Source organism: Phyllostomus hastatus, unplaced genomic scaffold, assembly GCF_019186645.2.
Source record: "Phyllostomus hastatus isolate PE091 unplaced genomic scaffold, TTU_PhHast_1.1 phas_scaffold_129, whole genome shotgun sequence".
Taxonomy (NCBI): domain Eukaryota; kingdom Metazoa; phylum Chordata; class Mammalia; order Chiroptera; family Phyllostomidae; genus Phyllostomus; species Phyllostomus hastatus.
The window spans coordinates 7,987,794-8,000,932 of record NW_025334009.1 but is presented as its reverse complement, the minus strand read 5'-3'; the positions used below and the strand labels follow the sequence as shown (position 1 = coordinate 8,000,932).

Below are 13,139 nucleotides of genomic sequence, written 5' to 3'. Positions count from 1 at the left end.
TCCCTCTCCCCTTCTCCACCCACCTGCCGAGAAGGGACTGAAGAAAAGCCACCTATCACCTCCAGCATTTCCATTCGCCATTGAGTATCAATAGGATACTATCCCGGCTCGTTCAGGGCGAGGTGGCGCGCCCCGGCCCCAGGATACCAGGGGGCCGCCTGGTACCCAGTACCTGACAGTGGCAGCGGATGATGCATCAATACAGTCACTGAAGTGAGTCACTACATAAATCTGCCGCCTGGGTCTCACCAGGCCTTCCAGGCTGACGGCCCGGTCCAGCGCCCACACTAGAGCGCGTAGGGAGGGATGACGCATGCGTGGCAGGTGTTCAGCCGGAGGGCAGGGTAGGGAGGGCAGGGGTCGGGCACGCGCCTGCGCGCGGCCGCGCCGCCGGGTAGTGCGAGTAGGCGGCGCATGCGTGGGCTGTGGCGGCCTTAAGGGCGGCGGCGGCCCCGGCGGCCCAGTCGGCGGGTCAGCCGGCTAGCAGGCACTCCCCAGCGCTTGCGCGGCGGCTGCAGCAATGGCGGCAGAGGACGAGGACATTTGCGAAAGGTGAGTGCTGCCGGGGGTAGTGGGACTCGGACGCGCCCCATCCACGCGGGCCAGGGCCGAGGTCGGGCGGGCAGCGCTGAGGACTTGCCTGGCCGCTCCCCGGCGTTGCCCGGGGGAGGGGCCCGGCCCGCTGTGCCCGGGCGGGCGCCAGTCGGCGTCCGGGCGCAGGTGAAGCAGTCAGACCCCAGCCGCGCCGGGACGCCGCTTGATCCCAGCGCGGAGGGGCCGCCGCGATGTGTGAGCGTCTCCGCGGGGCGGCGCCGAGGGTGCCCCGACACTCGGACGCGGCCTCGCTTTCGGGGGGGGGGGGCACTGGCGGCCTCGGACCCCAGCCCTGCCCCAGCGCGGCCGGCGGGCGGTGACCGGCCGCGCCTTGCACCCGACTCGAGTTACTGGGAGCGGCGGAGTCCCTTTGGCCGCTTCCGAGCGCGGCTTCCGTCTGCAGGTAGGCGCTGTGCTCCGTCCAGGCTGGGACCGGAACGAAAGTGCCGCCTGGGCCGCCACTCCAACCGCTGGAGGAAGGGGCGGCGCTTCCTTGGGGCGCTCGCGGTTGGAGATCCCGAATTCACTTTAAAGAGTTGCGGGACGAGAAGGGGGTGTCTGGGGAAGAAGGAGTCCCTCTTGAGGGCAAGGGGGTGAGGGAAGTGGGTTTATGGCTTTGGGTTTAGGAAAGCGTTTGATTTACATATACATTTTAGAAAGTTAACACGATATGGATAGCAAGCTCAGAATTAATCTTTCAGACGGAGATCTCCCTTGCTTCCGAGTGTTCTGCTTACGGGAGAACTGTGTGTGCGCGCGCGCGTATGTAAAAAACTGTATTAAAGTTGGAAGACAGATGTCTAAGGTGAAGCTTTTTGATATGCAAATATACTAAGCTTAAATGACTTTTTTTCTATCTGTAACTTCATGCGCTTGTCAGTAGACAAGTAGTAGTTAGTAAGTGGGAAAACTAAATTGCTGTGAACGTTAGATCTTTATTTCTTAAGGCTAGCCATTTATGTTGGAGAGTAAATAAATTTCTGTGGTCCCTTGTGTATGTTTAACATTTTAATAACAAGTCTACTAAAGATGTTTGGAAAAAATTTGCTTGTGAAACATAACCTACATGATAGAGGATAATGTGGAATACCATGAAGATGGGTATGAGAACTGGGAGGAGAGGGGATTGTGAAATATTAGAAACTAGGTTCTTCCTTTCAGTTTCAGTTATAGATGAATCCATTGTTTTGGGTGGTTTTTGAATTTTCTTGTTCAGGTGAGATGCTGAGTGTCACGTGGACACAAGTAGGAACCTAAGTGGTTGCTTGTTCCTGTATAGTTTGTCCCAATGTTTTGGCTCATTTGAGGCAGCTTTTAGGTGGACTCTGACGTCCCCCTGCTGTTCTCGGGCTTGGGAGTCCAGGGTACAGTGGTGAAGGGAATTTATGGCTTTGGGTGATGGCTGGAGGTCACTGGGGACAGACTATAAAAAATCCTTAGCAGCTGACTGGTGCCACAGCAGAGGTGGGTCTCCGGGGTACCTTGGCAATACACTTGAGCAATGTCCAGTGTCCAGGCTAGTAAGGCCTTCTGAAATGCACCAGGCTGGGCAGCAGGTACATCCAGCAGCTCCTGCTGGATGCTCCCTAAAGGTGCTTATATTAAACTCAAGGCCGACCCTGTGTGCTAGGTCTTGCTGTTCCCATTTTTCAGTTGGACCTACAACTGGGAGGCTCCTAGCACCACACCTGTAAGTAGGAGGGCTGAATTGGAGCCCCTGGGTGTCTGGATTTAGTCTGAGGTGCTCTCCCCACATTTCTGCTGCCTCCCACTGGGATGGGAACTCATTTCAGTGTTTGGTTCTTGTTTCTTTAGCTTACTCAGCTGACAGTTTCTTATTTAGTTTTTGCATTGATACAGACAGCACGTGTGCTTGCATGCACCCCCCCCCCCATTAATCAACAATAGAAATATCGCAACAGCCAAGTAGGTTGTGGAAAAAATAGAAGTCTTGATTCAAGTTTCTTATTCTTAAGACATTTCAGGGTTAGATGGAAAGGCCACACTAACAAAGGAAACAATTATACAAAGTCTTGGGGAGGTTTTTCTGGAGAATATGATTCTTGTGCTTTCCTTCCTGACTCAGTGAAGACAGGCGTGCCTGGGAGCCATTGGCTTTCAACATCTAATCCTTTTTGGTTGCAGTCCAGTTGAGAAAGCTAAATGTAATAAGAGTAGGGGTAGACTTCTGTGAATTGCTGCAAGATTGTCCCCGAGAATGACTGAGTATCAGTTGAGCTGAGAGGAAGGTTGTCCCAGAACTGCTCAGTTGCAGAGTAGACCATAAAATGGGTGGTTTGCTGTGGTGTGCTGTAGTTGGCTTGTCCTGACAGCTATTGCTAAATTTTCAGGAATTTTGATACCTGTTGGCAGCTTGAAATCAGGCATAGTGGTAGTGTTTACACCGTGGGAATCATCAAGTGCCATAAATAGGGGACTTTTTTCCCCCTCTGCTTCCCCTTCAGTGGATTTACCAGCCCGCTCCAGGATGTAGGATTAGAATTTGACTAGTTCTTAGGGATAGGAGAGTGGATTTCTTTTAGAAGACTGTGAAAATCAGTGACTCCTCTCTGTTGCCATCTCCCAAACCTTTGCCATCTGATTTCTTAAAAATCCCAGAACTCCTCAATGTCACATTCCATGGGCTTTTATTTTTCTCTGTATGTATCTTCCTTGGGTCTTTTTCAGTCTTTGCCACTCAAAAGATGGTTACTACTTTTTGAGACATTTCTAGCTCTTACGATTTTGCTTCTTGTCTTAATTCAGACCTATAGTCACTTTTATTAGGTTCTCCTCTTCTTCCCATTCTCTAAATGCAGTCCTTCTCCAAGACTGTATCTTCCTCTTCCTTTTTATTTTTACTTTTTTTGTTTTGTTTCCTCGCACTCCTTGACGTACCTGTCCGTGGAGAGCGCTGGAATCTCATCCTCATTATGGAGCCCTCTGCAGTGGCCCAGCGACATTTCCCGCCATGTGCCCAGTGTCTGCACCTGGCTCCTCAGGTGCAATGTGTCCAGGACAAATTCATGTCTGCACCTTCTTTTCCCGGAACTAAACAATACAAAGTACTCAGTTCTTCCTTTGACTTCTCTATTTTTATTAGGATACTTCTTTCAGGGTTCTTCTGGTCATCCATATTCAGAACAATGACATGATCTTTCAACTCCCCTTTCCCCTCTTCCTTGCCCTGAATACCAAGTCCAATGGATTCTAAGACACCTGGCTCAGACCTTCCCTATTCCATTTTCTGGGTTATTGCAGGCTTTAGTGCCACATTCTGTTCCTATGCTCTCAGCAGAGCGTATTTTGTTACTTACTTTTACGTCCCCAAGAGGCACAGTCTTGCTCGTAGCGTGGCTACACGCAGTGGCTCTGTTCTGTGTCCTCAGCCTGACTTCAGAGCCCTTTGCAGGCAGCGTGGCTCCTGCCTGCCTTCGGAGTCGCATTTCCTCGTGGTCCCTGGGCTCTGGCCCAGCTGTGTCCTTCATTGTTTCCTAAACAGGCTCCCTGCTCTTCGCCCTCCCCGCGTGGGTTGCTTAGTTCACGTTGTCGTCTCTGACCCAAAGGAGATTGTGATCTCCCTTGCTTAAAGGTCTTTGGAACTTTCTTAAACTTTCTTTATGGCGCTTATGCCATGTTTTTGGTAGTTATTTGTGTGTATATATATCTTGTCAGCTCATTGAAGACAAAACTTTTGTTTTATCAGATGCCTGGTAGGAGCCTAAAGGGGCTTTATAAATAGTAAAGTTCAATACATTTTTATTGAATTAAATAAATGTATGCTGGCACAAACATTAAGATCAAAAACCTGGTAGTTGATTATATATTTTGCAGCTGCGTGACTTGGATTTTTTTCACCCCAAGATACTCGGGGAACGTCAACAGACACATTCATAAGAATTCAAAGTTTGGATTTGACTGGGACAACAGCTAGGATCATGAACTTACTATATCGGAGAGGTTGGGAATACGATTTTTATTTCCTGACTTTGGATGAGCCAACCCATGCTTCCCTGTTTGGCCTGTTTCCAAAATGCCAATCACAGACGGGCAAATACAGAGTTCAGTCATCTGACAAAGAATTTAACACAACATCGTGAAGCCCCAGGGGTAGCCCATTTAATAAAAACAACACCAGAAGCACATGTCAGAATAATACGCATTCCTGAATGAGTCCTTAAAGGTTTGACTTATTTGTAATGGCAGTTCAGAAACATCATAGTGTTGAGTTGTGGTTGTGAATCATAAAAAAAAACTGTTGAAAGATCATTTTATTAAAAAAAAAGTCAGTTTGAGCCCTGGGGTTTTAAATTTCCTTTGTTTAGTGGATGAACTTACTTTAGAACTAGCACGAAATGTCACTTGAATGTGTTGAGCAACTTAAATTACAATATAAGTCTGCAGTTGCACACATAGCTTTCTTTACGTGTGTTTGGTGCTGTGCCCGACTGCAGAACCCTCTGCCTGCTCTGTGAGAGAAGGTAGGAGACAGTTGCGGAAAAGTATTACCAGCACAGGCTTAGGTAAAACACTGATTCTCCCACTCTGGGTCTTGAAAAGTTACAGGTTAGAAATGTAAAAAAAAAATAAATAAATTTTTTCTAAAGGTTAGTTAATGTGTTAACATCTGTTACAGGGCCCCCATGTTGTTGTTGATATAATGGTTAGTGATAAACCATTCAAGTATTATTTATTTAAAATAAAATAGCATGTCAATCCCTTCAATTATGGTCATGTGAGACATATCTTTTTTTCCTCTTTTCCAAGAACGGGATTTAGAAAGTCATTTCTCAGGAAAGAAGGCTTTTATTTGCCCAAGGGTTATATTGTCTAACTTGGGAGTTTTCGGTCGCTCATTGGCTGAGGAGTTATTTCAGAGGAATGTGTGTACATGCACCTCTCAACTGAATGTTCAGACACAAAGCCTCGGAGTTTCCCTGAGGGAGATGGAGCGCAGTGCTCACAGTAGCTTCCAGAGAGCAGCGGCGAGTCTGGGTTTTCTCTCCCGACAGCTCCAGCGTAGGGGCGGTGGCTGGCCATTTGTAAAATTGTAACATAATGAAGTCTTCTTTACTTATAACCTAATTAGAAATGTTCCTGGAGTGGCCAAAAGTGTGTGGAAATTGGCCAGGTTTTTATATATTTTCCTCAGAATACTTGGAAACCTCTCCCCACTGTTTCACAATGTTTACAGATTGTGCAATGCAGGTTTAGTAATACTATAGATGGTCCCGGAGAACAAAACAGGGGTTACTGGGAAGCTTAGATGTTGATGGGACGTGAGTACATTAACAATATTTAAAAAAAATAAATACTAGAATGTGAAGGGAAGAATTAATTGCAGTGTTTTCTCTCTCAAACTCAGGGTACTTAGAATCGTATCCTTAGGTTAATGAGGTCTGTTAATATGTTAAGCACACCTTTGGATTTCCTTAGAATCCCACATCTAGTGTGGTCTTTTAAAGCCTTTCTCACTCAGAAGTCTGCCCACGGGGAGGGTTCTTTCACTGTGTTTACTACAAAGATTCTAAAACAAGATTCCCTGTACTTGTTGGGGTTTTCTTTCTGTTTTTTAGTCAGATGCCTTAGGGCTTGGATGCTCAGCTGTGCCAAGGTCAGCACTGGACACCCGGGGTTGAGTAGGCGGCCTTCCGTTGCGCGTGGGTGGGCCTTCCTGGGGTGTAGACTGGTGTGAGCCCTGCAGTGAATGGCTTCTTGCTTTCCTGTCTTTGTTATTGAAGTGTAATCGACATTCAACATAACGTCAGTTTCAGGTGTGCAGCGTACTGATTTGACATTCCTGTACATGGTGAAACGATCATCACGCTAAGTCTGTTGACCATCTGTCCTCATGTATATAGTTTGAAAAGTTTTTTCTTTGTGATGAAGACTTTTAAGATTTCCTTTCTTCGCAGATTTCAAACTTCCAGTGCAGTGTCACCGACTGCAGTCGCCATGCTGTGCACCGCGCTCGCGTGGCTTGCTTATTTTATAACTGGGAGTTCTTACCTCCTGGTCCCCGTGGCCCATTGTGCCCAACTCCCCGCCCTTTGAGCAGCCACCGGTCTGTTCCTTCTCGGTATCTAAGAGATTGGTTTGGCTATGTTCTCTTTGACTGTGTTTTAGATACCACACATAGTGGAATCATATGGTATTTATCTTTCTCTGAGTGACTTACTTCACAGCATCCTACCCTCAAGATCCAGCCATGTTGTCGTGAATGGCAAGATCTCATTCTTTCTTTTATTTATTTTTTTTAATGGCTAAGAAGTGTCCCATTGGCTGCATCTACCACATCTTTTTTATCCATTTATCCATCAGTGGGCACTTAGTTGCTTCCATACCTTGGCTATTGTGAATAATGTGGCAGTGAACATTTTTTCATGTGCCTGTTGGCCATCTGTATGCCAAAAAATGTCTTCTTTCAAAAAATGTATATTCAGATCCCCTGCATTTTGTAATCTGATTTTTGGAGGGTTATTGAATTGTATCAGTTCTTTATATACTTTAGATATTAAACCTTTATCAGATATATGATCTGCAAATGTCTTTTCCCAGTGAATGGCTTTTTTAAGTAGTGTGATTGACATTTGGGTCACTTCTGAAATTAGACCCTCAACAGTAGATGATAGTATTTATTGATCATCTGCTTAAATAGGGAAGTTAAATTTTGCTTTTCTATTTATTTTCCAGAGCTATGAGAAGGCACCTCTGCATTTTGTTCATTCTATTATAGGTGAATCACATGAGTTTAATTTTTACTTTGGATGTCGTGACCTCAGAAGAATGGCTGGATGTCTGACAAGCTTCAGTCTTGTGTCCCTAGTTACAGTGTCATGCCCTTAGTCCTGGTCTTCCTGGACTAGAAGTGCGGAACAGCACCCAGTGACACAGGAGATCTGCAGGGGGCGGAGGTGAGGCTGGGTGGTGGTTTAGAGCAACAGAGGTGGCCCGTGGAGGTGTGGGTGCTCGTGAACACAGGGTAGTGAGCTGAAGAACGGAAAAGATGGACCCCTGCTTTTACCGTTGAGAAGTGTTCCACTGAGCTTACTGTGTGCGTAGTGCTCCGTGCCGTGGGTGCTCTCTAAGCAAGAAGGCCGCTTCTGTACCGTTTGGTTAAGGCAAAACCGACTGGACAGAAACTTTATCAGGACTTAGGGGAAGAGAGGTATCTTTACAGTTCCAGTATGAGTGCAAATAAAACATTTTACTATGCTTTGTTAAATATCGATTTTTTCTGGTTTAAGTATACTTTTAAAGACTCCACTGGAGACGAAAAGGTCGCTGTGAAAACATGAGCGGTGGCGGCTCATGGCTGAAGAGCCCGGTCTGCAGCGCCGGGCACCAGGCCCGCACTCACAGAGGCGCCCGTCTGCCTGCTCTCTCTGCCTCGCAGGCAGAACACACGCCCAGACAGCTGGCCTTTGAAAGTTGGTTTTGTGATAAGTAGCAGGCGTAATCCCTGTATTACAGGCTGGTATATTACATTTTAAACTCTGGTGCCTTGTGCATTGTAGGTATTCAGGAATGTTTTTGGGGTTTGGTTTTGTTTTGCTTTTTTTAAAGACTGAAACAAAGATTGCATTTGTGTTTTCTTCTCCCCAACATGCCTACGATGTCAGTTGGAGTAATAGTAGATTATAGTTCACTTCATGTTAATTTCCTTCCTCCCTTCCTTCCTTCCTCCCTTCTGATTCTCTCTGGCAAAGAACTATATATAATTTTTTTAAAAGATTTTATTTATTTATCTTTAGAGAGGGAAGGGAGGTAGAGAGAGAGAGAGAGAGAGAGAGAAAAACATCAATGTGCAGTTGCTGGGGGCCATGGCCTGCAACCCAGGCATGGGTATCGAACCTGCAACACTTTGGTTCGCAGCCCGCGCTCAATCCACTGAGCCACGCCAGCCAGGGCATGATTTTGAGGAACATTTCAGAAAATTGGTGAGACTGAGTTGTAACTAACTTATCCGTAGTAGCTCACATTTTTGTGACCACACATGGACGAAGACAAAAGAGCTTCAGCTTTATAATGGTGTACTTTAAAATTTTTAAGTTCTAAAGGTCATGAGATTCTTTTAACTGCTTTTTTCCAACAATTGAAAAATCGTTAAATAAATTGACAAATTCATTGCTGAAGTCTTAAATTGTTTTTCCTTGATAATTTGTAAATGGGTGTATATATTTGCAAATAGGCTGGCATTAATAATGTTTTATGTTAATTTATGCTATAATGATAAGTTACATGAAACATTTGTGGGGGATGCCTCAAGGTCTTACCATCTAATCCCGTTGGGGCAGGTTTGAAACTTGCAGCAGAGAACATTAGAGTAGTGAGTATCTTCTGTCCTGGGCAGGCCTAAGGGATGTGACGTTATTGTGTAGGTCTTGAGAAGTCCTCTTACGGTTTAAGGATGGTAGTCACCAGAGAAAACAGGGGCTTCGAACTCATATCTCCACTCATATCACTTAACTTGCTAGCCACATGCTCTCGGGCCTGCCTGGCTCTCAACATTTCTGAACCTTGGTTTTCGCACCTCTGGACTAGGGATAACCCGGACCGTGAGCTACGTTAATCATTCAGCAGATGTTACTGAGTGCCCCTAACACGTCATGCCCAGAGGAGTTTTACAGGGAAGGGGAGTGGAGGGGGTGAGCCTAAAAGCTTAGAAAAAGCTGGATGCTGGGTCAACCTGCCCAAAACCCAGCACCTTCCTCTACTCACACCTCTTCTTACTCCTGTGCCCTGTGATGTTATTAGTGGCACCTAAGAAACCTAGGAAGCCTCTGTTATACCTTTATATCCAGCTAATTATCAAATCCAGCCTGCTTTACTCTTTGGGGTATAAAATTTTGTTACTATGAATTGCTTGCATTTTAAGTGTTCGTGTGTTGAGTTTTGGCACGTGCATGCATCTGTCATCCGGTCCCAGAAGATGCTCTTCCTGCTCACGTGATGCCCTTGTAATTCACTGCAGCCTCTTCATTTCAGACCAGGCAGTGGCTGTTTTCATTCATCTCGTCCGTGTGTGTTTGTTAATATCACAGGGGTTGGAACAGAAACTGATTTAGTCCTGAGCACAGAGTTCTAGCCTTCAGGGATGTTGCAGCTGGGCGAGGATACTGATGAATATGAATGGGAGCTTTTCAGACTTGAGAAGAAAATAAAGTTTGAGTGCAGGGGGTCGTCTTGCCGCCTTGGCCCACCCCTGTCTGCCGAATGAAATCTGGTCTGAGGTTGGCGAGGGGTGTGATGAATCGTGAGAGGAAGGGGACATGCCTGTCCTGGGGCACTCATAGTCACGAAGCAAGGGTGTGGGGGGGGGGGCGGGTATTGTGTGTTTAGAGACTGGAGAGAGAGTAAGAACGGATAAAAACAATACCAGTGTCGAGTAAAAGGCCGGAGAGAGGCTGTTTCCCGTTGTAGGTCAACCAGAAGTAGCCTTAGCTTTTTGAGGCAAGGAGTGATGCGGAATGACAAATCTTTGTCATTTCTTATCTTTGAACTCCCTCTGAATCTTAGCTACAACTCTTTATTTTAAGAATTAGTTCCTAATTAATGCCACATAATTTTAGTGAATTGTTGTTGTTGTCATCAGTATAATATCAGGTATGTACCATTTATTGAATGTTTCTACATATTTTATCTTGGGACACACTCCAAGCTGTCTGTTTGTGGGAGTGGTCCCCAAAGACAATGGTCTCCAGACACAGGGCCCAGTTCTAATACTTGGAACCTGTGAATGTTACTTTGCATGGAAAAGACTTGGCAAGCTTTTAACTCAGCTGATTGAGTTAGAAATTGTGGCAGGACCCTGGATTACCTGGGTGGCCTGTCCTGTGAGGGGGGAGGGCTTCACCCGTGGGCCTCCCCCCCTTTCCAGCCCTCATGGATGAGAATAAATCTACCAAGACGAGATCTGCTTGGGGCGGAAAAGTGGCTGATCTCTCAAAGGAGAAGGGCCAGGAACCTGTTCCTCAATGGGCTTTTACTGGGTTCAATTTGCACAGGAATACAGGGTGTATAGGTAAAGCTCATCAGTCATTGTCTGTCAGTAATGATTAAACAATAGATAACATTCAGAAAACTCTGAGGGCTTATTCCAAGTCAGGGTCAGATCGCTAAAGGCCATAAAACTTTGGGGAACAAACTCTTTTCCTGCTTGGACCCTTATCATTTAAATTGAGGGTATTAGCAAAGTAGGTTTCACAGTATTTTATGCATTCTTTCTTAGGCCTGATTGCCCTAGGTAACCCGCCCTTTCTAGCTAGCACAGGGCCACACCCACCTCCGGCATTGTTTCAGGCTTAAGTAAGGCAGCCAAGAGATTAGGAGACTTCTTGCAGACAGAATGAGGGTTTGGGCTTTGTCAAAGCTGAAGGGTGAGGGTCCATCACCCCCTTTTTCTATAGCCCCCCAAGTCCTTCCCTGAGGCCCCTTGACAAACATGCTTGTCTTAGGTCGTCCCTCCTTTGAGGAATCTTACCTGTCATTGGCTTACCTGTCATTGGCTAACCCTGGGGCCAAGCAGGGTGAAGTGAAAGGGGGCAGAGGCAGCACCCTTACCAGGAAGATAAGCTTTGTCTCCATAGTGGCTTATGGTCCCAAGGTCTTTTTACTCAGCCTTAGCCACGGGGTGGGTGGGGGGTGGGGGGTTACAGCTTCTGAAACCAGGCAGGGCGGTTCCCAACGTGGGCTGTAAGCGCATTCACTCGTGTGCTTCCACGGGACCGGCAGAGGGAGATTCCAGGCAGGCAGAAGAGGAGAAGACACGTAGAAGACAGGAGGCAGCCAGGAGGACACAGATGACTGGAGGGACCTGCCACAGGGCAGGGGGTACCTGCAGTCAGCGGGACTCAGAGGCAGCAAGGAGTGGATTTCCCCCTAGGGCCTCTGTTGGGAGTCTGGCTCTGCTGGCCCCTGACTTTTAGCCTAGTGATGCTGATTTCAGACTTCCGCTCTCCACAGCTGTGATAGGATACATTTCTGTTGTTGCAAGCCACCCAGTTTGTGGTGCTTTGTTACCGCAGCCTTTGGAAGCAGCCAGGTGCACTTGTGAGAACACAGTTACGCACTCCCCGTGTTCGTGGTTGCAGGTGCCTTTTCCTTCCCCAGAAGTGCTCCGACTACCGCTCCTCCTCTGAAGTAATCCTGGTCACTATGAAGGTCAAGCTCAGAAGCAACTAAGAAGTAATCACTCCCACATTAGCCAGTGTGCCCCGAGTGATGAGAATAGCTTTCCACAGATAGTAAGTGCTCAGTGAATACTTGTGGAGTGAATTCCACCATGTATCATAGTTGTTGAGTAACATGAGATATAATCGACATAATATTGTGTAAGTGTAAGGTATGCAGCATGTCAATTTAGGACACTGAGGTGCCGCAGCACGATTGCCGCCCTTGGCTTTAGCTAGCACCTCTGTCGTGTCACGTAACCACAGTGGTTTCGTTGTGGCGAGCGTATTGAAGGTCCGCTCTCTCAGCGATCTGCAGTACGCAGTGTGGCATCCGGGACCGTGCTCGCTGTGCTGCGCATCGGATCTCCGGACCTGGACCTCCTGGTTGTCAGTGCGCACCGCTCAGCCTGTGTTGCTGTGAACAGTCCTCGACTCGTCGTCTCGTCTCCGCTTCTGTCGCTGCAGCCTCGGTTCCAGCCGAGAGCAGGTTCCACCTGGAATCTGTAGTAGTTGGTCTCTCTCTCTCCTCTGATGCGTGTTCTCTTTCACTAGAAAGTGCTCACTGTAGATAAGACTGGTCACATGCCCTTGCTAACTGTCATGTGGCTGCTGGGGCTCTGCGTCGCCCCAGATTGTCACGATGAGCCCGTAGTCTGCCTACACCGGGGCAGGAGCGGCAGGCTCATCCCCTCCTTGGCCAGCACCAGCAAAGCCTGTCGGTTCCAGCCTCCCTGCACCTTTCCTCACCCGCCGCCTCGGGCCTGCCTCCTTCGTGTCTTTGTTCAGCCGCCTTCTGCCAGGGGCCTGCCTTATTCTTGTCACCTGCTGTTTGCTGGCGCCCACAGCTGTTCCACGGACAGCTGACAAGCGCACCCTCGGCAGACTGACAGGGGCCAGGCCCTGGGGCAGGGGTGGGGGTGAGGGGGGACAGTGGAGAGAGGATGGCAGAGCACTGGAGCCAGTGCTGCCAGCTCTCGTCAGTCCTGAGTCCCTGTTCCTCTGGACGTGAAGCTGTGAGCTGGTAACTCTCATCACCGTTTCTGCTGGGTTGAGAGGGGTTTCCTGGAATTTTCCACCATAGGCCAACTGTAGGTTTACTCCACCTCCCTGCCCCCCCAACCCCTGCAAAAAAAGAGGGGGGGGAGTACAAATAAGAAATGGCTTTAATATTCCACTCTTAACTATGAGATTTGGAGCCTTTTTATAAAAAACAATCTCATATTTTGATAAGATTCCTCTCACCCCTCATGGCAGGCGCGTTTTATGCCTGTTGCGAACCTGTCATGGAAGTTAGCCTGCTCCTGGTCTCTGACCCTCCCGCGCTCCTGCCCCGTGAGAGGCTGTCTGGCAGTGGGGTGGGGGGTGCCCTGT

The 13,139-nt window shown here is 47.7% G+C and overlaps 1 protein-coding gene across 1 annotated transcript in view; it reads left to right on the top strand.

The window, feature by feature from the left end:
- Positions 1-395: 395 nt before the first annotated feature.
- The window catches only part of ABHD5 (abhydrolase domain containing 5, lysophosphatidic acid acyltransferase), a 29,820-nt gene continuing 17,076 nt past the window's right edge, over positions 396-13,139 (top strand). The window contains exon 1 of the mRNA XM_045857307.1: positions 396-552. Coding sequence (XP_045713263.1) covers positions 521-552 — 32 coding nt within the window. The 5' untranslated portion in view covers positions 396-520. The remainder of the gene's footprint in view (positions 553-13,139) is intronic.